Here is a 24,087-nt window from a genome sequence, read left to right on the forward strand (position 1 = left end):
CTTTTGACACTTGAAGTGCTAAAAATAGTTACAAATAAAGCATCCAACACCGACCTGATGGTCACCTTTGAGTCAGCCATCTCAGAACATTTATCTGTTTAGTGACAAATTTATTTTTCATTAATATAATAAGCTCATGGCCATTTTGTTTCCTCATGGATCCCTTTAGCTGTCCAGAGCAGTTGGTTTTGTGAGGAACACCATCTTTCAGAGGTAAGCCACTCGAAATTTGTGTGCAAACAGAAGAAATTGCTTTAATTTAATTTTCCAATATGAAAATTTACAGCTATTCTTCTATTCCAACTTGATCGCTAACTGGACTAGTAACAGAAACCTGATCCAAATAGTGTAATTTAGTGAGAACAGACAGCTCTGCACAGCAATTTTAGTTCCTTACATAGTAATTAACTTCTGTAATTGATATAAACTAGCAAATCTTTCTGTCTGCTTAGCGTACACATATTTAAAGAGATGCCAGATTTAAGGCATCTGACCTATCCAAAGTAACGGATGTTGCTCAAACTTTCTGCTCCTTGTTAGACAGGAAGAAATGGACTCAGTTGTAACATTCAATTAGGCAAAACAAAAGTCACTGTTTTCCTCAAGAACCAAAAGGAAGCAGAGGCGGCTTAGCAATATTACTGAAAGCTTTTCTTTCCATTCCTTGAGCAACAGAAACATTCTTACAAGAAAGTGTGGTTGTTCCACTGGAGAGAAGAGAAGAATAAAAAAAAAAGAATTTTTACCACATACCAACAGATCTTCTTGGCATTACAGTTTGAATCGTTTGTGTGCAGCAGCAGCAATTGCACTGGAAACTGTAGAATTTCAGATGGTTCTCAAAACAAGCTACTCAATTACTATTTCTCATCTGGGACACATTTTATTAGCCCAACACCAACATTTAAATTACATGAATGGCTGTGTGGCTGTGAAACGAACTACTGCGATAAGAACAAGAAGGGGACTGCAATTAAAATTAAAGTCATGCCATATACCTTCATCATGTATGTCAAGTATATGGCAGGCTCCCTTGGCTGTAAGACAATGTACTGGATTTTTACCCTCAGTCTTTTCTCCTTGAAAGACAGTGATTGAGCACATACCTAAACTTAGCCTCCTACTGTGTGAGCTTTCAGCTGCTTTTAATAAGCTTATTACACATACCGGATCTGTAGGAGGATATATTCTTTTCCTTTAAACATGCATTTCTCTATGAATACTGCACAAGAAGGATGGTAAATCTACCCACTTCAAGGAGAGACAAAAGCTTCATTAAGTTACTATGGCTGACTTTCAGGTGCGCTCAGCACCCCCAACTCCCATTAAAGTCAATGGGAGCTACAGATGCTCAGCAGCACCTCTGAAATTCATACCGTTTGCAGTCAGGATCCTAATGGCCAAGTGCATTGTGTTTACACAAAACACACCAAAGAATGCTGAAAGGGAAACTGGAAGAAATACACTGGGGATAAAAGCACCAACTCATCTGAAATGAGTCTGACTGCACTTTGAAGGCATAACACCAGCAACCAATACACTGTAACACTTACAAAGTCTTCAATCCTATCACTAGGGCCCTAACAAATTCACGGTCCATTTTGGTCAATTTTACATTCATAGGATTTTTAAAACTGTAAAATTTCACGATTTCAGGTATTTAAATCTGAAATTTCTGCGTGTTGTTAACTGTAGGGGTCCTGACTCAAAATGGGACTTTAAGGGGGGGGCTGTCACAAGGTTATTGTAGGTAGGTCAAAGTATTGCCACTCTTACTTCTGTGCTGCTGCCTTCAGAGCTGGGACCTCAGCCAGCAGCTGCCATTCTCCAGCTACCCAGTTCCAAAGGCAGCACCACAGAAGTAAGGGTGGCATGGTATGGTATTGCCACCTTTACTTCCGGGCTGCTGCTGGTGGGGTGCTGCCTTCCGAGCTGGGCACCTGGCCAGCAGCTGCCGCTCTCTGGCCACCTAACTCAGAAGGCAGCGCAGAAGTAAGGGTGGCAATACAGTGACCCCCCCTACAATAACCTTGCAACCCCCTTGATACCCCATTTTGGGTCAGGACCCCCGGTTTGAGAAACACTGGTCTTCCCCATGAAATCTGTATAGTACAGGGTAAAATTATACAGAAGACCAGATTTCACAGGGGGAGACCAGATTTCATGCGTTTTTCACGGCTGTGAATTTGGTAGGGCCCTACCTATCACTGACATAGAAGGGAACTGCACTTTTACTGTGTTTGGATGGCAAGCTCTCTCTTGCAAGAAATGCTGACTGGTCAGATCAACCTCTGCTACTGTCTCTTTTGTAAAAATTAGTTACCCTGGCTTTCTGTCCCTGCAACGTTTTTTTCTGTTGGTAACGTGATGCACCTCTCCAACATCGATGAACTGACATTAGGGGGAAGTCTGCCTCCTTCCTAGGACATCGAAAATGCTCAATTTTTGCAGCTGCTGTGTTCAACTCAGATACCATGACACCTACTTCACATTCAATGAAATGATCTAAAAATGTGCTCTTGCTCTCTTTTGGAAGAGTAAACGTCATCGTCTTCCAGCCCACTTTAAGCATCATCATATCAGAAATTGCAAGGGCACGTTATCTAATCCGGATTCAGAGTTATCTGTTGAAATTTCAGAATATTCGGACACATTCTCTGACAGTTTCTGATATAATCTGCTACAGACAAATCTTCTACATCATAGCCAGCAAATATAGAGTGAAATGTACCTGGCTGAAACAAAGTGCAAATGTTTTTCTCCGTTAACTCCCCTAAAAAAGGAATCTCAAGTTTAAACATGTATCAACAGCAGCTGGTGGCACTATGCTTATATAGATTTTAAATAAATAAAAACCTGCACTAAAATTCAGGACGATTCACACTAATTATAATTAATATCTTTTAAAAGTACATTTAAAACCAAAAATGTAGTGCTGGTCAAAAGTGCCAAACTGAAGAGCCTACAGACTGAAGTCTTCTGTTTATGCACACAAGCATACCATGAGCAGCAGCAGTATAGGCTTCCCTAAGCTGCTGCATGCCTGACCTCGAGGGACCTCTCCAAGGGATGAGTAGGCAGTCTATTCTCTGCAAGGAAGCTAATGAGTCAATAGGAATGGAGACCGAACAGGTAATATGTCCCCTAGAAACTGGACTCAGATACTATTCTGATGAATTTACAATTTGGTACTGTCTTTGTCTTCCTATATATTGTGGTCAACACCATAATACCAATAAAACAACTTACTGAGTCACTTCACGCAGGCTGTCAATTACTAGCCTGAGCTAGATTTCAACTGGAGATCACTGAAACAAACAATTTGTCCATGCATCCTGCAAGTCAAAACTCCTTGTACCATTCTAAACATACAACACTAGGAAAATGATACGCTCTGAACCCGGGCTTTTTTTGTGCTAAACTGTCACTGACTACAATGCCTGTTTTTTAAAAGCTTAGCAAAAGGCATTTTTTCTATAGAAAAATACTTTGCTGAACTTAAACTATGAAACCTACAAATTGACACTGTCGATTCCTGGAAGTCTGTACATGTAGATTCAGGTACAGAAAAAGCGGATTCCTCCAGCAACATAAAATTAAAATAATTTCATAGTTTCTCTCTTTACTGTGTAACAGATACATAGATAATATAGTTTCGAAAGGATCCTTGAAAACATTTAAAATTTGATAAAACAGCTTTTTTGGTACATAGAGATGCTCTTAATTATGCATTTTACTGCATGAGACAGATTGAGAGGATTAGCTATTTAATCATCTGAATAGCAATAACATATGGCTCTTTAAAAAGCAGAAATAAACTTTACTTGATAATTTAAATCTTTAGAAATATTTAAAGAAACCATAGAAACAAGTTTTTATTTTTGGTTTCAGCAATAAAGTATGTTAAACTCAGTAATTTATATGGATTGAAGTATTTCTGAATTGTTTCAGGAAAAATGAGATCTTGTGAAACAATTTAGCAATGTCTAAGGCCCTACTTGAATTGTGAGATAATAGTCAAAAATTGCAGCTGAGTTGCAGACAAGCCAAGGAAAATTCCGGAAAAATAATAATGGACCTTATTATTTGTGGTAATAAAGTTCATTATTACTTTTCTGTGATTTTCTGCTGTTGGCTGCCTGGGGCTGAGAGTGGGGGCTTCTGCTGTTGGCTGCGTGGGACTCCCACTGTCAACCCTGCACATATTGGGGCTCCCATTGTCAAAAGTGCAGTGGAAGCCTAATATAGTGGAATCCATAACTTCCGCAATATTGCAAGTTAAGTAGCAATGTCCTTTTAGTATACAAAATAGATAATCCATAAAGAACTGCTTCTGTGTAGGGGAAATTGAGATGAATAAGAGACTATGCCTTGACTTGAGAAGCTCCCATGGTGGGGGTTTGGAACAGGGCCATCATACTGGTTCCAGTTGTACATACCATAAAATTGGTTATCTTAAAGATGAACAAGATGGTGGTAGGCAACCTCATCATTCAGTTGTGTTCAGAGACAACCACACAGGTACCTTTGTACTGTTCCAGTCATGGACAGATGGCCAATATAAATATCTGGTTATCGGATGGGAAGGAGGAGAATAACACAGCTAACTGTTGATTTTCCTATAGTATAGTTCTTGCATTTTTAATTTTAGTAAGACTTATATCATAAACCCAAAACCAATATCAGGGGTACAGGGGCCAAGGAATACAGTGTAAAAGGTCCTTACTATTGCTCTGAAGTTGAAGAAATCCCTTTGTGAGGATCTATTCATCCTATTGAGAAAGGTCTGGCTGGGGGAAATTACTCCATGGAGATCAGCAAATCCTAGGGTGTGTAATACAATTTTTCCGTGCCTCAGTTTCCCTATCTTTAGAAGTAGCTGCCCACTTTTGTAAAGTTCATGGAGATTCTTGGACAAAAAGCACAATGCAAGGATTATAAAGCACTGTGTAAGACTTTTATTCTCACAACATCCTGATGAGACAGTAAGTATTATACTAATTTTAGAGATTGGAAACAGACGTACTGTAGACAGGTTGCCCACAGAATGAAGCGGAGAAAGAACTAGGACAGGAATAAATGAGTTCCAGGCTCCCAGCCTTATACTCAAACACACTGATTTTTCTTTTCTTTTCTAAAAGTAGAACCTCTTGCTTTGTCTTAAGACCTGCATAGACTATTTGCTGATTGTATAGTGGCAGCATCAATGTAAGAGTTACTCCTTCAGAGTATTGTTTGAACTCCCAGAACAAATAATAATTTTAGCTAAGACACTGATTTATATGCACACTGAAACCATTCAATAAAATAAAATGAAATGTAACAGAGTGAACTTGGCATTTGTATAATAATCTCATTTTGAATAAAAGCCCTATTTAACATTAGAGACACAATTAGTCTGCACTGCAATTATATCTGAATGCTGCTCAGCAGCGTTAGTCACTAGAGTACATTCTTGTCTGTCTGCAATTTTCCTTTCTTAAAAAGTTTAACATGGGTCACATGCTTCACTAGGAAGCCGTTAAAGATTTTTTCTGTTAAATTGTGAAGATATCTTGAATGTTTAACATAAATGTTTAATTAAATAAATCCATGGTCTACAAACATGTACAATTATGCTTTCTTTTATTAATTTGTTTTTGGAGAACTATGAAAACTGACCTAAGGCTGGAAAAGCAGATAAGGAGAATTATGCAAAATTACAACACTTTATAAAATACCAATCAAATTTTTCCGCACAATAAGTCAGAGCTGTTCTCAGATTTTTTTTTTTCAAAGTATGGATTCTTCAGTCAGACTTTCCTGTGCTTTGCCACCTAACAAGTAACTATTCTAATAATCTTCAACATTAATTCCCATGGAACAAACAGCAGGTGACCTACTTTACAGGAAATCCTAGACAGCAGCATGCATTGCTTATACATCAATGTCCCAGAACAGAATGTTCCAGGTACCTAGCAAGACAACAAGCAAGTCTTGTATTTCCGACAATATTAACAGGAACTTTTTGTTACAGTACACTATGGCCAAATAATATTAAAAATTGTGGGTTGCAATTTAATCCTTCCTAAACAGATACACACTCTTCTAGCATAATGCAGAAAATAAGAGGTCGACTTTTCAGTCAGGATCAAGCCAATTTTGCGTACCCACTTTAGCACATGGAATTAACTTCATCAGTAAAAGTGCGTACATAAGTGTTTTGCCTGTACCAAAGCCATAACATGGCAATTGAGTGCATGTGCACTATTTTGGGCACTATCAACCGTATGCACTAAAACAGATTGGGCTTAAAGTCTGGGTGGTACTTAGGCTAAACAAATTTACTTCTGCAAATGATGCAGTAAACTTGAACCTACTTTGACATGGGAAGTTCAGCATTCTGGCTGTAAAACGACCTGCCACTATGAGCCAAATCCAGCAAAGCATTCAGACCTTCTCCAAAAAGCTAACCTTAGGGCTTGTCTACATGGGGAACTCAGAAAAATGACTCTAAATTAACTAAAGGTGTGAATTTAAAGTGGATTGGTTAAACCACATTAAATATCTATGTGGACACTCTTATTCAGAATTAAAGTAGCCCTTAATTCAGTGGAATTTGGAATCGAATTAAGATAAACTGAATTAAGGCTACATTAATTCTGAATAAGAATTTTCACGTAGGGGCTTAATGCGGTTTAACTAATCCACTTTAAATTAATAATTTGAGTTGATTTGGATTAAAATAGAAATTAGAAAAGCAAAGGAAACAGCACGTATTTCACGAACAAATAGGATAACGGTTACAGAAGTTATACAAAAATGATCTTTAAAAACTAGCAATTGTTATGAAATGTCTCTATTGTGGTCAATAGTTACTGGTCAATAACCTGCTGAAAGACACCACTCACAATCCTGGAGAACTCCCACATGCCCTTGACAGAATTATCTTTCCTCTTCTGTGTGTGTTACAGATATGGGAACAGCCTGGCCATAAGAAACTACAGCAGCAGAGAGCATTCCATTAAATGCAGCATGAAGCCATGATGCTAAATTAATGCTACCCACAAAAATGTCATAAGAAAACTTGATAAAGATTTTTCAAAATATATAATAATGTATTGTGCTAGCTGAAGAATTCCATTCAAGATATCCAAGACATTTGATAGCAAGCCTATTAGGAAATATCCACAGGTAAAAGTAGAATATTAATAAAAGAATTAGACGTAAAACAGCTACAACAGGAAGGAGGCCTATGATTTATGGGAGCCATATATAATTGTTATTGCCTAGGAGTGTAAAGAATAAGGATACAGATAAATGTTTTCTCATTATACATCAAAGGGTCTGTACTAAAACAACTTTTTAAAATTAATAAATTAGAAAAGCTGCAAGTGCTGAGGTAGAATTGATTAAAAGAAATCAACCCAATGTTAGCAAAGATCAAGTGGATCTTATGTTTACTGTATAAAAATAAAAAGTAACTAATTGATACTATTCAGTTTCTTATGGTGCTCATATTCAGTTCCAAACAATTATATAAAATATCATACATCCTATGAAAACTAAACTACTATTTAAGGAATGTGGTATTGTGCTGGTGAACTGTAGGAAGAACAACTCCTCAAATTATTAGGAATATCATATTTCTTAATATGGGCCAAAACTTTCAAAATGTCTATTTATGTGCATGTACAAATCACAACCTGCATGCATGCACAGGGCATTGCAGATGCACTTTTGAATACTTGGGCTATCTAACGATTCACTTTACCCGAATTTCCACTTCAACATCGGTGGAAAGTGACCCTAGAGTAACAGTTACACTAGGGCATCAGAAAACAGAAGTGGAACAGAAAAGAAAAAGGAGAAATGGAAATAATTTATAATGAAGCTATATCAAGCTTATTACTATTATATACAAACATATTACGCTATCTACAGTACCTGTGGAAGTGAGCAATGGAAAAAGATAAATCAAGTACTACAAACATACTAAAACCACACTTACTTTATTTACACAATCATCAAAAAATGCAAGGCTTGCATCTTTATCACTAACAAAGGAACATTCTTCAATGAAGCGAATAAACATTTGAGTTTTGGTCATTGATGTGTAGAATTTTTGATGTGATCGATCTCGACTTTTTAAGAACCCTATAAAACAAAGTATATGCATGTAAGAAGACTCTGAAACAAAGGAAACAGCACGTATTTCACTAACAAAGAGGATAATGGTTACAGAAGTTATACAACAATTATCTTTAAAAACTAGCAATTGTTATGAAATGTCTCTATTATTGTGTTAACAAATACTATCAACTAGACACCTTTTCAATACTTTTTTTTAAACCTTTTCAGTACTGTTTTGCCAGTGGCAACATATCATTTTTGCCCACTACCATTACATGGTCTTTTGATTTTTTCCATTCAGCACAGTAACATGAAAATGGTTTCTTCATCTTCGTTATCACTCCAGTGAAAAAATAAATAGTTTTGGCATATTTTATTAGCTTATGATTAAAAATCAAGAATATGAATCTTTACCTTGTAGTTCAAAGAGGGAACTTGCATCTGTTGCTGTCTCAGAAGGTGCCTGTGTTATTGGCCTTAGGTACGACCTATAACCTTTTAATAATGAAGCCATGAAACAAAGAAATGCCTCCTGGATCTCCATATCTAACAAATGCAACTTCTTCCCCGAATTAAAATCATAGTCGTTCATTGTTAATTCCATTAATGCATCTTCTCTTGGTCTTTGCTGCACTGTGAACAACAATAGTGTTAAAACACTCTCCTAGATCAAAAAAATTCTCAGAGTTGACCAAAGTTATGATTTCCTTCTTATCTTATTGGGTGATAAGTGAATCCAATATTATAATATTCTATATCGGATTTAAATAGAATAGTGAAGTATGATGATTAATTCAGCGTGACAGCTCACAAATCACTAGTCTGTGGGTTTTACAAGAGGCAGAAAGACAAAACACATTTACCTTTTCAGTACAGTTACTATGGCAACAAAGACAGAATTGGTATGGACACTGTTGAGTGACATGCTGATAAAAAGGGTAGTTTATGGAATCTGTTGAAATGTATACAATTAGTTGGCAAAATGAGTTTTTAAGAATATGTTAATCACACATGTGGGATGCGTATATATTTTAGAATGCCTTCTTTCCCAAAGTGTCAGCAAGAACTTTATTGACACTATATATACACAAAACCATTGAAATGCATATGGCAACCATCAGGAGCACAGTACAGTGCACAACGAGGGTAGGGAGAAATGGGGGCACTTTGGTAAAGGAAACTAGCACAAATCCCTACTCTTATGAAAGGTGCCTTTAGGTCTTTAGTGTCCATACAAAGACATTAGGACCCTGATTCCCAAGGCTTCTCTGCTTTTCTCTCCCCCACTCACACAGAGTGGTAATATGCTAATGGTGCCCATATGGAACAGAAATATGGTTTCATTATTGTATTCCACTGTTCCAACACATTATGGTTGCAGCCATAGTCTCCATTAGAAACCATGCTTATATGAATTTAGACTTTGGTGACAAGTCAAGAAGGAATCCATTTTATTCTATATTATATAGACTGTATACGTATTTTAGAAATTGCTAAGAAAATCCTTTTCCGACTGTAAGGTTATATGTAGCAATTAGGAAACTATATGATCTTCACAACAGTTTAATCTTAAATAATACATACTGCCATTTATGCAGCATGCTGTTTTTAGTACGTTCTGAACAATAGAAAACATTATTAATTTCTGATATCCTCGATGGTCAAGACTGTTAAAAATAGGTGTCTAAAATTAGGAATCTAATATTATATTTAGGCCTGAAAGTAAGTGGCCTGATTTTCAGAAGTGCTGAGCACCCACCCTAACTTTAGATGCCCATTTTTTAAGATTTTGGCTAAGGTATATTAACTTCTACAACATATTAAACATGCCTGCTTTGGACCGACTCCATCCCCTTCCTAGTCTAATCCATGCCTTAACCACTTGCTATCTCTGCCAGTGCAATTTAGTCTTGTATGACTTTCAGCCACTTCTGCTTTTTAAGGCCCTCATCCAAAGCCCATTGAAGTCAACTGAAAGACTCCCATTGACTTTAATGGGATTTGGATTTGGTTTTAATTGTCAGGAACTTCAAAATGCTGCTAAGATTTCCCTCTCACTTCATGGAACAGGGTCATATTACCTCCATCACATCACTTGGTTTCCTAACAGTCCCATTAAAAAATTTCCTTCCTGATTTTCAAAACTATGGATTTGGTCCATATTACTGCTCTAACCTCATCTCCTGCTTGTGCACATCAGTCCTCTAAAAATGGTAGTTTTCAATGTACATAACATAGCTACCACAGACCCCAGCAGCAAAGCTTTACGCAGTCCCACTCATGGCCCTTGGCACTGGCTGCGTGGGAGGAGAGTGAGGGAGAAGAGTGGCAACAGTGTACACTGGATTTCAGCTAGTCTAGTTTCACCACCACTACCAGACTCACAACAGCAGCCCTAGCATAACCCTCAGGCTGCCCTGTCTACACCAGGGGCTGGGCAGCTGCCCCAAGAATACAAAAAAATGTAACTGTCGCAATAAAACGATGCGCAGGAATGGCGCAATGGAGAATCAGGATAGTAAGCACTATTAGCTTGTGTGCCCCAAACTACCTCAACTGTCAGATAAAGGCATGAGGACAATTGGGTGGTCTGTAATGTGCAATCTGTCAAGGGCTTTATAGGTCTTGGCCTACTTTTTGCTCTTCTTGTCTCCCCTCCTCATGATTCTTCACTTATGAGATGTCCTTTCCCTAGTGCTTCATCCCTATTGATGTTTCCCCACCCCAAAAGCCATGTACAGTGGAACTTCAAAGATACGAACACCAGAGTTATGGACTGACTGGTCAACCGGACACCTTGAGAAACCGGAAGTAACCAATCAGGCAGCAGCAGCAGAGACCCCAAAAAAAGCAAATCTGTACTGTACCTCTATTGCATCTTAAAGGTAGGCACATCTGGGCTGCCTGTCCCCACCCCACCCCACCCGCATGTACAGGGCAGCCGCTTGCAGCAAGACGCTAGAACTGCCAGCCCAAGGCAGCCGGATCCAGCGAGCCAGAGTAGGAGCAGAACTGGGGTCTGTACCGCTTTCACCCCTTCCCCCCACCTCCCGCCAGGAAGGGGATGGGCTGTTTTTAAAACCCCCCCCCTCCCCCATTTCCCAGGAGGGGGACATACTGTTTTCTCTCTCTCTCACTCCCCCACCCCCTTCAGGGGGATGGTCTTGCAAACTCATGCCAGCACTGAGTAAGGCGCTCAGCTGCTGCTGAAACCTGGCTTGGAGTGTCAGCTGCTGGATCTGGAGCCCGAACTGTACTTTGTTCAGAGTTACGAATATTTCAGAGTTACGGACAACCTCCATTCCTGAGGTGTCTGCAAGTCTGAGGTTTTACTGTGATTATTTCTAATCTTTAAGTTTATGCAGAACTTCTCCTTTTTGTAAAACATTTTGTGATACTTATCGTGAAGGATGCCTTCAGCAAACTGTACTGTAACTAAAATCTACCAATCTGTTAACATTGGCTACAATGTACCACAGTTAGTGAAAATCTTGTTTTATACTTCCCCCACTCACATTCTGCCAGTTGTTGATACAAGTTATTTAAAGTGTTCATTAGATTTTTGCAAGGTTTCTTTGGTAAGGTCTTCCATGAAATAGTTTTCTTATCTCCAGTTCTGGAAAGGGAAGAAGAAAAGTATTAATGTTCAGAGACCATCTTTTTGTTCTATGTTTCTACAGCAACTAGCTCAATAGGGTCCTGGGCCATGACTAGGTGCTACAGTAATACAACTAAATAAATAAAAATAATAACAGAAAATATATTTCTACACAGGGTCATATCCAGAAGGATGTAATCCTAGATGTATAAATAAAAATGAGTGTGCATTCACAATTCACTATATGAAGAACGATCTTTTGAGCAAGGGAGGGAAAAGTAGGCATTTAATTTACTGTATGGAGATGTGGTCACATAGTCATCCAACTGGTTATCCACACGTTCTGAGCCAAACCCAAGAGTGATGGGAGAAATTATGCTTTAAAAAGATAGAAATAGTAATGCATTTATAGCACATGAAAACAGAGTATTAGTAACAATACCTAATGCCAACCATAGTGTCGGCAGAGATTAAATATATTTTCCCAGAAATTTCCACTGAGGCAACTCAATATTCTTGTTATTTTACTTCTAGGTCAGACAGCCAATGATGCACAGTAGGGCTTAAACATTTTACTTCAAACAATCTAGCTCAAGGACTGTACCCACAAACCACGGCAAAAAAAACCAAACGAACGAAAAAACCTTGATTGCCATGCCCCATTGGTAGCCACAACCTTTGCAGTTTAGAGAGGTAAAAAGGTTGCATACTATTTATTATGCTCTGTATTTATCAACTTTCTATTTCATAAAGTTTAAAAATGGTTTTGCTGCACAGAACAGGAATGGTTTAAATATTATGAACTATGGCAACTATATATGGTATTTTCTAAATTATGACGACTTAGATTTGGAAGGTGGAAATGACTGGAATTATGCAATGACTGAAATTACGCAATGACCTGGATAAATTAATACATGAAGTGAAAGCCACTTTGCTGGAGAGCTGAGGTAGATGTGACCGGTGACCGCAGACAACATGCTGTTGAGGTGATATAAAAGTTGCACTGTTTCACTGTCAACAGAGGGCAGTGGCAAGTCTTTTAGACCATATCAAAGGCACAAAACCACAAAAATCTCAACCATTTGTCCATCAGCTTTTTGCCAAACAGTTTATGTACATGAGATCCACAGACTTCACATGCTCAAAAAAAATGCATCTGAAACTAGTAATTGCCAGGAGAAGCATGAAGACAGCAATACTGAGAAACAGAAGATAAGAAGCTGAATCAACAAGCCTGAAAGTAAAGAAAACTTAAAATATTAACATAAAAAGACAGCAGTGGGAAAGAAATGCTGCTTTCTATGGAACCCTTCCTTCCCCGAAAAAAAGGAAAAAAAAAAAAAAACACAACAAAAAACAGATCATCACAGTCCATTCTCAATTGACTGCCAAAAACGCAGAGTTGAAGAGAGTTGTACAACTCTCTTCGAGATCAGCATAGGTGCCTTAACACAATCTTTATTCACGAAGATTTTTTTTTTAAATTGTGGCCATAAATTTGCACTAAAAAATTAAACAAAATTAGACAGATAACCATTCCATAATTATTAATGATAAATTAAAAACAAAGAAAGGTTAATGAACTCACCAGCTTCTTTAATTAAAAAATAAATGAGAATGATACTGACAAGAAAAGCTATCAGTTGGATAACATTAAAATAAACTTGAATCAGACTTTTGGTATAAAAAAAAGACTGTTCTTAAAATTTATGACCTACATCTATATTTAATTGATCTTGACGAATACTGCTTCTTTCTGATTTTTGTTGTCTTAAAACTTTTATATTATATAAAGTTTTATTAAGTACACAATAGTTCCAAAGGTCTTTTTAGAGTAATTGAGTATTAGTTTGTTTTAATGATGATTTTGTTGGGGATTGGTCCTGCTTTGAGCAGGGGGTTGGACTAGGTGACCTCCTGAGGTCCCTTCCAACACTGATATTCTAGGATTCTAATTCTGAATCATTTTATTCAAATTCTAGCCTTAGGACAATATTGCTCAAATAGTGTGTCTCATCTTTATGGGTTATCCCAGAGCAGTGTACCAAGCTTAATTTTTTCAGTGCAAAAGTTCTCACTGGTGGACAATACGTGGACACTATGTGGACACTGGATTTATACACAAAAAGATACACAGACCTATTTTTTGTTTCAGCAACATCCAAATTATCTCTCTAGCCTGTCTGGGCCCCATTTAGCCTGCAAATGTCTAGAACAGGGGTCGGCAACCTTTCAGAAGTGGTGTACCAAGTCTTCATTTATTCACTCTAATTTAAGGTTTCGCGTGCCAGTAATACAGTTTAACGTTTTTAGAAGGTGGAACAGATTGTTTAGCATAAGTAGTTAGCATATAGTCTAAGGGACCATTCAAGGCAAACTAGTCCATTAAGACCTTTGCAGTTGTAGGAAAAAAGAAGGGGTTAGTGTGTTACAGATTGTTGTAACACACATAAATCCAGTGTGTGTGTTCAGTCCATAATTTTTAGGGTGTAGCAGAGTTTTGAATTTAACTACTTATGCTATATATAGACAGACAGATAGATGATGCCTAGTGATGATGGTAAATGAGGACTCTGCCTCCTTTCTGCTGAATTGGACAGAAATATCAATCAGCTGTTGCTTCTGGCCAGAGAAGCAGACCCATCATAGAAGAAATAGTGTTAAGATGCTGCTACACAATTGAAACAATGGCTAAAAAACAAACTTCAAATGGAATCTTTCAGGTTTTTGCCACAGGAAATAAAACAAATATCACAACCACACAAGAAAATCAGTAATAAATACTTACTGAGAAATGGTGTTGGTATCTAGGTCAACACAGCTAACATCTGGTGGGGGATCATACAGATCAAAGTATCTTGAATCAATTCCTACTATGAATGGACATGGTGCGCTTAACACATCTGCCAGTGCCAAGGGGCAAAGAGGAATGTATGGGCATGGCCAGTGGAAAGGAAATATCATCTTTAAAAAACAAACATAATATTCAACTAACATTTATAGAAGGATACAATCTCAGACTATTTTCCACATTATAAAAACATTTAACATGAAAAGTAACAGCATATGATTGAAATTGTAAACTCTAATATTAAATAGCTGCTGTCAATTAAAAAGGCAATGTAATTTTTCTTAATTCTTAGTTCACTTAATCTGTAAAAACAGAAATCTTCTGCATACTAGCCATTTCTCAGTAGAGGCACTAACACTAGTCTGTGAGAGGAAGGACATAAAAATAATATACATCTACAGGCCCTCTGAGGGTAGAAACAAAGAATATAGGCCTACCGGGGGGCCATTTAGGAAATTAAAGAGTTTGTGCATTTAGTGCCTACATATGATAGTGACAGGCACAATATTGCAATAAGCAAAAGACAAAGATAGGGTTAAATTCTATCCTCAACTCATTTAACCTCAATTACTTCTGTGGTATCTCAGAGGGGAAATCTGGTCCCTATTTTCTAAATAACACTCAAACCCAGAAGTAGTAGTATATATTTGTTTTACAGTTTATTTGAACAATATTCTTTTTCACTAAAAAATATGATTAGGAAGAGATAATGCTACTTGCCGAGACTAATGCCTCTGTCACACTAGTAAGGACAGACGGTCGTAGGGAATGGATGAGAATTTTATGTTCTGTTACAGCAAATACAAGTAGAGTTACTGCATTCTCGGGCCCTAGGTTCTGAAGCAGTGTAGAAAACTTGCCACCACTGTTACAAAAAATAAAACATTGGTGAGTATCAAACAATTAGGCAGAAAAATATTATAATATACTGCACTGAAAATATGAACAAATACAAAGAATTCATAACTGAATTTAAGCTGGGGTGTTGTAAACACATTGCGAACTTAGTTTTCCATTTTTTGCATTCTTGTTAATAAGAAAAACTCGGCAATTTCATTTAGTTTCACTATCCAGTGAACAGGGCCGGCTCCAGGCACCAGGCACCCAAGCTGGTGCTTGGGGCGGCACCTGGAGGGGGGCGGCACGGCGCTCCGGCCGCCGGGGAGCGCGGGGCCACAGCCGGGCTCGCCGCCCTCCCCCCCGCGCTCTGGCCGCCCCCCCCGCCCTCGTCCCGGCCAACGGCCGCTCTGGCCGCCGGGGTCAGGGGGAGAGCCGAGCCCCCGCCGGGGCTCGCGGCCCTGCCCCTGGCGCTCTGGCCGCCGGGGTCGGGGGGAGAGCCGAGCCCCCGCCGGGGCTCGCAGCCCTCCCCTCCGGCCGCCCCCCCCCCGGCCGCCGGGGGGAGAGCCGAGCCCCCGCTGGGGCTCCGGCTGCCCCCCCCCGCCGGCCGCGCCCCCCCCCCCCGCTGGGGGAGGGGGGCGGCCAGAGGCTTTTTTGCCTAGGGCGGCAAAAAAGCCAGAGCCGGCCCTGCCAGTGAAAAAACACCTACTTATCCTACAGTAATTGTGGTTGAGATGTTATAGTCATAGTGTGGATCCCACTGTAAGGGTACATACACTTCAAGCAGAGCAGAATGGAATCTTTTGAATACTCGTGTCAGTCAAGGCCACACATGCATCTTGTGCTCCTATGGAAGGGCATAAAGGGTGGGGCATCCACAACGCCCCTCTCAGTTCCCTCATGATTCAAAGCTGTTGCTGCTAAGGACTCCACAAAGTGGGAATGAAGGACTGGTCAGGGGATCCGCACTGACTACAACATCTCGAAAAACCACAGTTGTTGGGTTAGTAACTGTCCTTTCTTCAAATATGTCAGTACGCATCCCAACCTAGGCGATTAGCAAGCAGTATCCTCATTGATTGGTGGCAACGAGAAGTTTCAGCTGAATCTAATGATTGAAGCACCACTATCCCAATCCCAAATTTGGCATCTGTCCTACCCGCTAAGTCAAGGGCATAATGTTTGACTACGGTTAGTGGGTTACTCCCTGTTGCTGCCTTGCAGATCTCAGGGTATGTCTACATTACCCATTTATCACATCTAGTTTAGACGCGATAAATCGACCCGAGTGCTCTCCCATCGACTCCTGTACTCCAGCGCCGCGAGAGGCGCAGGCAGAGTCAACGGGGGAGCGGCAGCAGTCGACTCACTGCGGTGAAGACACCACGGTAATTCGATTTAAGTACATCGACTTCAGCTACGTTGCTCACATAGCTGAAGTTGTGTAACTTAGATTGACCCCCCCCCCCAGCGTAGACAAGGGCTCAGATACTGGCACATTCCTGAAACAGGCTGATCCTGTTGCCTGTTCCGGTGGTATGCACCTAGACATTTGGAGGAAGAGATTTGCCAGCTGTCTGATAACAGGTGAAAATACATCATATGATCCACTTAGAGATTCTCTGTGACAAGGTAACGTGACCTTTTACAAGGCTAGAAATGGCCGCAAAGAGATGAGGGAACAGCCTGAAAGGCTTGGTCCTGTCAGTGTAATAGAGTAGAGCCTGGGGAAATGCAGTGTGTGTAGCTTCTGTTCCTTCTTGTAACCACACTTGACACAGAAGAAGATAAGCAGATCAATCAACTGGTTCAGGTGGAATTCTGAAATCACTTTAGGGATGAATTTGGGATGGTGTCACAGCACCATCATATCCCTGTGAAAGGAGGTACAGGGAGGACCGGTCATGAGGGCATAGAGTTCACTGATCCTTCTGGCTGAGGCAATAGCAACCAGAAAGACTACTTTCAGGATAAGATGGTATAAACAGCAATTTGACAGCAGTTCAAAAAGAGGCTCCATGAGCTGTAGGAAGGACAAGATGATGTTGAGATCCCATGCAGGAGTCAGATGTCTAACTGGTGGGTAGGTACGCAGAAGACCATTAAGGGACTTGGATATCTTTGGGTGAGAAATGACCAAACACAACAGTGTCAGAGTGTGACCCACCAATATTACTGGATAGTAATAATAGATAGCTAAATGTTAGGCAACATCCCTCAAGTGTAGCATGTAGACAAGGGTCTTTGGTATCAGGGCTTCTGCTGGGTTTGGATTGTGCTGAGCTGTCCATGTGGAAAACTGTTTCTATAACTTTCTGTTTTGTATGAGAATTTCCTGAGCTTGTCAGTAGCTGTCTCTTTTGGTAATGATTAACTGATGAAAGTCCAAGCAGCCAGATGCAATGACTATGGGTCTGGCTGCAGTATCTGACATGATTCTGAGCTTTTGAGTATGAGCAGGCTGTGAGATGAATGGGAGGGCGGGGCTGAACAAACACCTGAAGTAGGTACAACAGCCAAAACCGCATTGGCCAGTAAGGAACACTGAGGATCAACACGGCCCTTGTCCCGTGTGATCTTGAATATCAACCTGGGGGTTAGATGATGGGAGGAAAGGCATATAAGGAGAGCTTAAGTCCCTTATAGCAGGAAGGCATCTGGCTACAAACTCAGGCTCATGCTGCCTCTGGAGCAGAAGTTCAAATAGTTGCTGTTGTCTTTGGTGGAGTAAAGGCCTTTTGCAGGACTCCCTCCACTGATCAAAGATCCTTCCTATGATGAATTCGGCAGGGACCACTCATAGTTGGTGACTGAATGTCTGCTCAAGTCTGCTAGGCGATTTGTGACTCCTGGAAGGTTCCAAGTCAATGGGGCTATGCCAGGGTGATGAGCCCATATCCATAGGCTGATGGCAGATGAGTGATGACTGAGCATCTGCTTGCTTATGTAGTGCATTGCAGATGTATTGTCAATTGAGATCTGCACCTTGGAGTTCCATAGAACAGGCAGGAATGCCATACAAGACAGTCTTGATAACCCTGAGCTCTGCAAGGCTTATATGGAGTTTCAAGATGTCCTAGGACTAGGACTCCTGCATCTGCAGATGGCTCAGGTGGGCTCCCCAAGCCATTCCTGGTGGGTCTGTGACGAGTCATTTTCAGAGAGGGAATCAAGAATGGAACTCCTTTCATGCTTTCTCAGGATCTAGCCACCATCTCAGTTTTTGCAGGACTTGAGGTGGGACTGTGACCTCTTGTTCACGTGCTGTCTGGACAGGGAGTACACTGACCTAGCCAGAGTTCAGGGGCAACAGGCAAAGTGCTGGCTTTGAGCACTGCATGTCTACTGAAGGGGGGCACTCATGGATGTAATTTTCTCCAATACCTGGTTGGATCTGGTACCTGACTCCTCAAGGTCCAAAGACCCTCTCACAGACTGCTCTAGCAAGCAGCACTTCAGTTGAGCTTCACATGACTTGAGAATCTTGGAAGAACGTGTTAGCATACCAAGCATCTGTCTGGTATATGGCTCTCACCCAAGCAGAAGAGACATCTGATATGTACATCTGTTAACAGGGTTAGTCCATCACAGAAAGAATAGGTCTTAAGACCATTACCCTACAGGGGAGGTGGTCTAACTGCCAAGAATAAGTCCTGATGGGTCATGTTTGTTTGTTGTTGTTTCCTAGAGCAAACAGATGAGAGTGCGGAAGATTTCTGAAGAGCTTAGCCAGAATGAATGACAAGCAAGTTGAATATTCACTAAGTTACCTCTTGCTGCCACTGGCAGAGATGGAACTGAAGGAGGGTCAAGGCTGCACTGCCTTTTATGCCCAGACATGGGCACATGATGAAGCACAGGGCAAATGTGGGCCCTGACACATAGGGCTATTCAAAAGATTCTTATCTCATGCTCATGAGGCACGTGCACACCTACAGTGGGATCCACACTGACATACTCAAAGGATGTAAAAATATTTCACTAAAAAGCTGAAATAATAAAAGCTGCTTTACATACAATATAGTCTTATTTAATTGAATACGAATCTAACCAATGTCTTCAGATTACAGAGTACTTTAAAATGTGTGACTAATACTTTGAATTAGTGTGTTGATATTTCCCAGACATTAAAGAAAACTTTAATACCCAGACACAGTGACATTTATGAAACTGTTCTGTAATTCTCTAACAAATGCCAGAGGGTCTAGTGATTTTCCCTTCAATATAATGGGAAATGCTCAGTTCCTCAGGTTTGTGCTACAATCACATAGCTATTATGTGAATGCTATTCTACTAGAAAGAAAGTTCTCACATTGCTAACTGCTCTTCATGGACTATACAACAATATACATGTTTATCTCCCCCAGTCAAAAATGAATTCTTCATGTGAGTTAACATTCAATATTAACAGCATCTTTATTCATCATATAAAAAGTATGGACTATTTTTGTTTAAATGAATATTTAGAAAAAATTATATATTTTACATAAAATAAATATATGAATTAGTAAATACATATAACTTTGTTGTGAAGCAGTTAGGGTTCACACACACACACTTGACATAAACCCACAAAAGCAAGGAAGTGAAAAGTTAAGCTACCTAAGAGTACATACACTCTACTTCTACACACACAAGCAAACACCTTTACCATTACTGCAGCTATAACACAGATCTCTCTCTACATCCTGAACTCTACTTCATTTTGCTCCTTCTGTACACATCATTTCACCAGATTATTCCTCCCACACTAGTAGTTGGAGATATTTGATACAAAGGTGGGGGGGGGGGAAAATGCAGCTGCAGATGGAGAATATTTCGTTTGTCAGCAACTGTGCACAAAACCACCTTCATTTTAGGATAAAATCTGCCAGAAAAGTAATTACTGATAGAAAAGTATTGAGTGCGTCTGACTCTATCAAACAGGCTTGTGTTTATATGGCTCCCAACCATTCAGGTTTGAGTACACAGCATATAAACTTTCTGTTACAGCAACATGGGGAATAGCTAAATAATGATTCTAAATCCAACATTAAAAAAAAGCCCAAATAAAACAAAAAGCCCATAGACAATACTCAGAATCCAGAATCTCTACCAAGTTTTGTGTAGGTAAAATGTTTAAGAGATTATTGGTCAAAAATGAAAATCTAGGATTGCAATGGACACATCAGATAGGAAGACTTTTGAATTTTGGCCCTATTAAATATTATAAAGAGAAACCAAACAAGAACAGAACAGAAAATTCAATGTGCAAAAAATTTAACCTTCTGTGTTCTTTTCAGACTTATTGGCCACCTACTTTTTGACTAAATCTGGAACTTATGCCTGATATTAAGCCCATTTAAGAAATTTATCCATATATATAAAAAACATACGATTTTCATAAGCTGTATGGACTATGAGGTTTCTGCAGTAGCAAGTGAGATTTTAAAAAAATAAGGCCAACTATCTTGAGAGAAGGATTAAATATGAAGTACCAAAATATATATACACCTTTTTGTTATTGTTGCAAGAGTGACTTACAATACTTCAGATACAGTTATAAAATATGAAGACTTAATATTTATGCCTTTATAAAACAGCCAATTGGTTAAAGAAAAAAAAAAATCAAATCACTGCCAGATACATCAATTACAAAATTTAGTAGACTGTTAAAATTACTTCATATTTCGAAGCTTTAAAGCTTCATGTCACTAATGGATCAAGGTATGTTTCACAATTAAACAGAGCTGTTGTTCTACTTGCCTCAGTGGTAGAGGTGATGACACTGGCTGACTAAGAATCAGGTTATCATGTGGCGATAGCTATAAAAAAAATAAAAATAAAAAAATCATATATACTTTCTATTTTGGACCTTAACAATATTTTACAGAAACTGTACAACAATTATAATTTGAACAGTTTAAAAAAAGTCTATATTAAACATTATGTAGCTCAGGCATATGTAAAATAATGAAGCAATAACATGCAAAATCATCATTCATTATATTTTATTTATAGATAAGTCATAGGTGACACTTTTTCTCTTCCTCCTGCACTTAAACAGAAAGCTGATCCATCACATTACCTATCTTAAAAAAGGGATTAAAACATTGCATAACAACTCAATGAAAGTTTATTAACGCTCCAATTAATTAATATTCTGGGATAAGTGAGGAGCCACAGCTCAGATACTACAAGATTTTTTTCAAAGTATCATCTTCTCTATAAGGAAAGAGAACCAGATCCTCAGCTAGTGTAAATCAGTTTAACTCCATTTATTTTATTGGAACTAAGACAGATTACACCAGCAGAGGATCTGGCCCAAGAATTTATTAATACATTTATCTTCTTTTCAAAGACTTCAACAATGGCTTCAAGAGAGACCATACATGTACTCAAAATGAAGACAGGAAGATTATTTTCATTATTATATTACACTTCGTATTTTATATATAGGGTATCTTTCAGTAATCAAACTCAGGAACTACACTGCCAGAAAAGAACAATTACTTACCTACAGTAACTGCGGATCTTCGCGATGTTGTAGTCACTGTGGATCCCACTGTAGGTGCACATGCAAACAAAATCAGAATTTGTTTTGTGTAGCATAGTCCATTGGGGCCAGGCACATGCTCTATGCCTCCTCATGCAAGAGTATAAAGGGCAGAGTGGCTGCGACCTTGCCTCAGTTCCTTCACAAATCAAAGACTAACTAAGGACTCAAAGTGGAAAGGAGGGGAAGGTCACAAGATCCACACTGACTACATATCAAAGAACCACAGTTACTGTAGGGCAAATAACTATTTTTCCTTTTTCGAGTAGGTGTCGATGTGGATCCCACTGTAGGTGACAGGTAAGCAATATCCTCTCTGGATGGAGGGAATGAGGAATATCAGCTGAATCTGACAAACAATGATTGAAGTACTGCTCTCCCAAACTTGGCATCCCATGTCAAGGGCACGGGCTTTCACACAAGCCAGTGGTTTACTCCACATGGCAGCCCTGCAGATCTCAGAGATCTGAATGTTTTTGAGGCAGGCGGTAGATGCAGATTGTGCTGTGGTACTATGTATCTTGATATTCGAAGGGAGAAGCTTGCCACCCAGCTGGTAGCAGGTGGAAATGTACTGTGTGATCCATTTGGAAATTCTTTGTAAAGAGATGAGTTGGCTTTTAAATGGACCAGAAATGGTAACAAAGAGCAGAGAGACTAATGGAAAAACTTGGTCCATTTAAGGTAATACACCAAAGATCTGGATACATCCAAGTTATGCAGTTTCTTCATTCCTGGCATCAAGTGTGAGAAGAAGGTTAGCAAGGAAGTCACCTGGTTCAGGTAAAAATCCAAGACCACTTTGGAGACAAAACTGGGGTATGGTCTCAACACCACTGTCTCTCTGGAAGGATGTATAAGACAGTTCTGCCATGAAAGTCTGGAGCTCACTGACTGAGCTAAGGTGATGGCCACAAGACCACCTTGATAGTATGGTGGTATATGAAACAATAGGACAGTGGCCCAAATGGAGGCTCTATGAGCTTCAGAAGGACAATATTAAGGTCTCATGAGGGAGCCAAGTCTCTGACTGGAAATTAAAATATGAGATAATTGAATGCCAGGCCTGCTTGTTTCAGGAGTAGCACATAATCCAGGATCTTTGATAGCAGTGCTTTCACTTGGATCCAGATCATTCTGAGCTGCTGTGATGGGATGTAAAAGCCCCACTCTGGTGAGGGATGGGTTAAGGAGCAGCTCTGGGCCCAGAAAGCCACACCCTGCCGCCCCTGCTGCGCATGCACACAATGGAGGTTGAGCTCAAAGGGGAGCAGCTCAGCTCAGTTTAGGTGGACCGAGAAGGAGAGCAGTTGTGTGGTGTAGGCTCCTGCCGAGAAGCTGCTGGGGCCCCACATGGCAGGGGCCAGGCCCCACTGCCAAGCCACCACAGGCCCTTCAACCATGGAGGATGGCAATGACGAACCCCAACTGAGAGAGGAAGACCCTCCAGATCACGACCAGAGAGGAAACTTGGAGGGAACTCAGCAGTAAATCAATGGCACCAGCAGAGGAACCAAAGCCAGAGTAGGAAATAGCCCACGGAGCAAGCATAGGGGTGCCCACCCCCTATGCCACACATTTTGAATTATTGTTTCATTGGGCCCTGGGTGAGAACCCAGTGGAGCAGGGAGGGTCCGGGTTCCCCTAGCCCTGGCCATTGACCCTCGCCACTGGATGACACGGACACAGACTCTCACTGCTAGGCGGTACTGCTGGGCATGGACACCAAAACACTCCCTCCCTCCCTCGATAAATGCCCAAAGGGAAAAAATCTCTTCTACTTTAAGCATAAGTCTTCCTAGTGGAGGATTTTCTGCTTTGTATGAGGAGATCAGAATTTGATTCTGAGATATTATGTCTGGGCAGGCCAGGAGGTGAAGGGGAGGTTGCGTGGAGAGCTGCAGCCGGACCAACAGATAAAATTGCTCAGCCAGCAAGGGACTTTTATGATGACCGTAGCTTTGTCTCTCCTGAATCCTTGACATTATCCTGAGGACCAGTGAAATTGGTGGAAAAAACAGGAGTCCTCAAGACCTCTCATGGAGAAAAAACCTGGGAAGGAACATAATATTTACCTTCGTCTCTTCTTGAGGTGGGAGAAAGGGACGAAAGAGTCTGCCATATTGACTTAACAGGCTCCAAAATTGCCTT

The 24,087-nt window shown here is 40.0% G+C and overlaps 1 protein-coding gene across 2 annotated transcripts in view; it reads right to left on the bottom strand.

Annotated features, from left to right (window-relative positions):
* DENND4A (DENN domain containing 4A) overlaps nucleotides 1–24,087 on the bottom strand; it is a 99,623-nt gene that overhangs the window by 38,564 nt on the left and 36,972 nt on the right. For both annotated transcript variants that reach the window (XM_024194978.2, XM_024194977.3), the window contains exons 8-13: nucleotides 21,147–21,205; nucleotides 15,285–15,429; nucleotides 14,502–14,677; nucleotides 11,628–11,728; nucleotides 8,527–8,745; nucleotides 7,991–8,136 (exon numbers count right to left, since the gene is read on the bottom strand). In XM_024194978.2, the coding sequence (XP_024050746.1) occupies nucleotides 7,991–8,136; nucleotides 8,527–8,745; nucleotides 11,628–11,728; nucleotides 14,502–14,677; nucleotides 15,285–15,429; nucleotides 21,147–21,205 (846 nt within the window). The remainder of the gene's footprint in view (nucleotides 1–7,990; nucleotides 8,137–8,526; nucleotides 8,746–11,627; nucleotides 11,729–14,501; nucleotides 14,678–15,284; nucleotides 15,430–21,146; nucleotides 21,206–24,087) is intronic.

This window comes from Terrapene carolina, unplaced genomic scaffold (assembly GCF_002925995.2).
Source record: "Terrapene carolina triunguis isolate 2854851 unplaced genomic scaffold, T_m_triunguis-2.0 Scaffold67, whole genome shotgun sequence".
In the NCBI taxonomy this organism is placed as follows: Eukaryota; Metazoa; Chordata; order Testudines; family Emydidae; genus Terrapene; species Terrapene triunguis.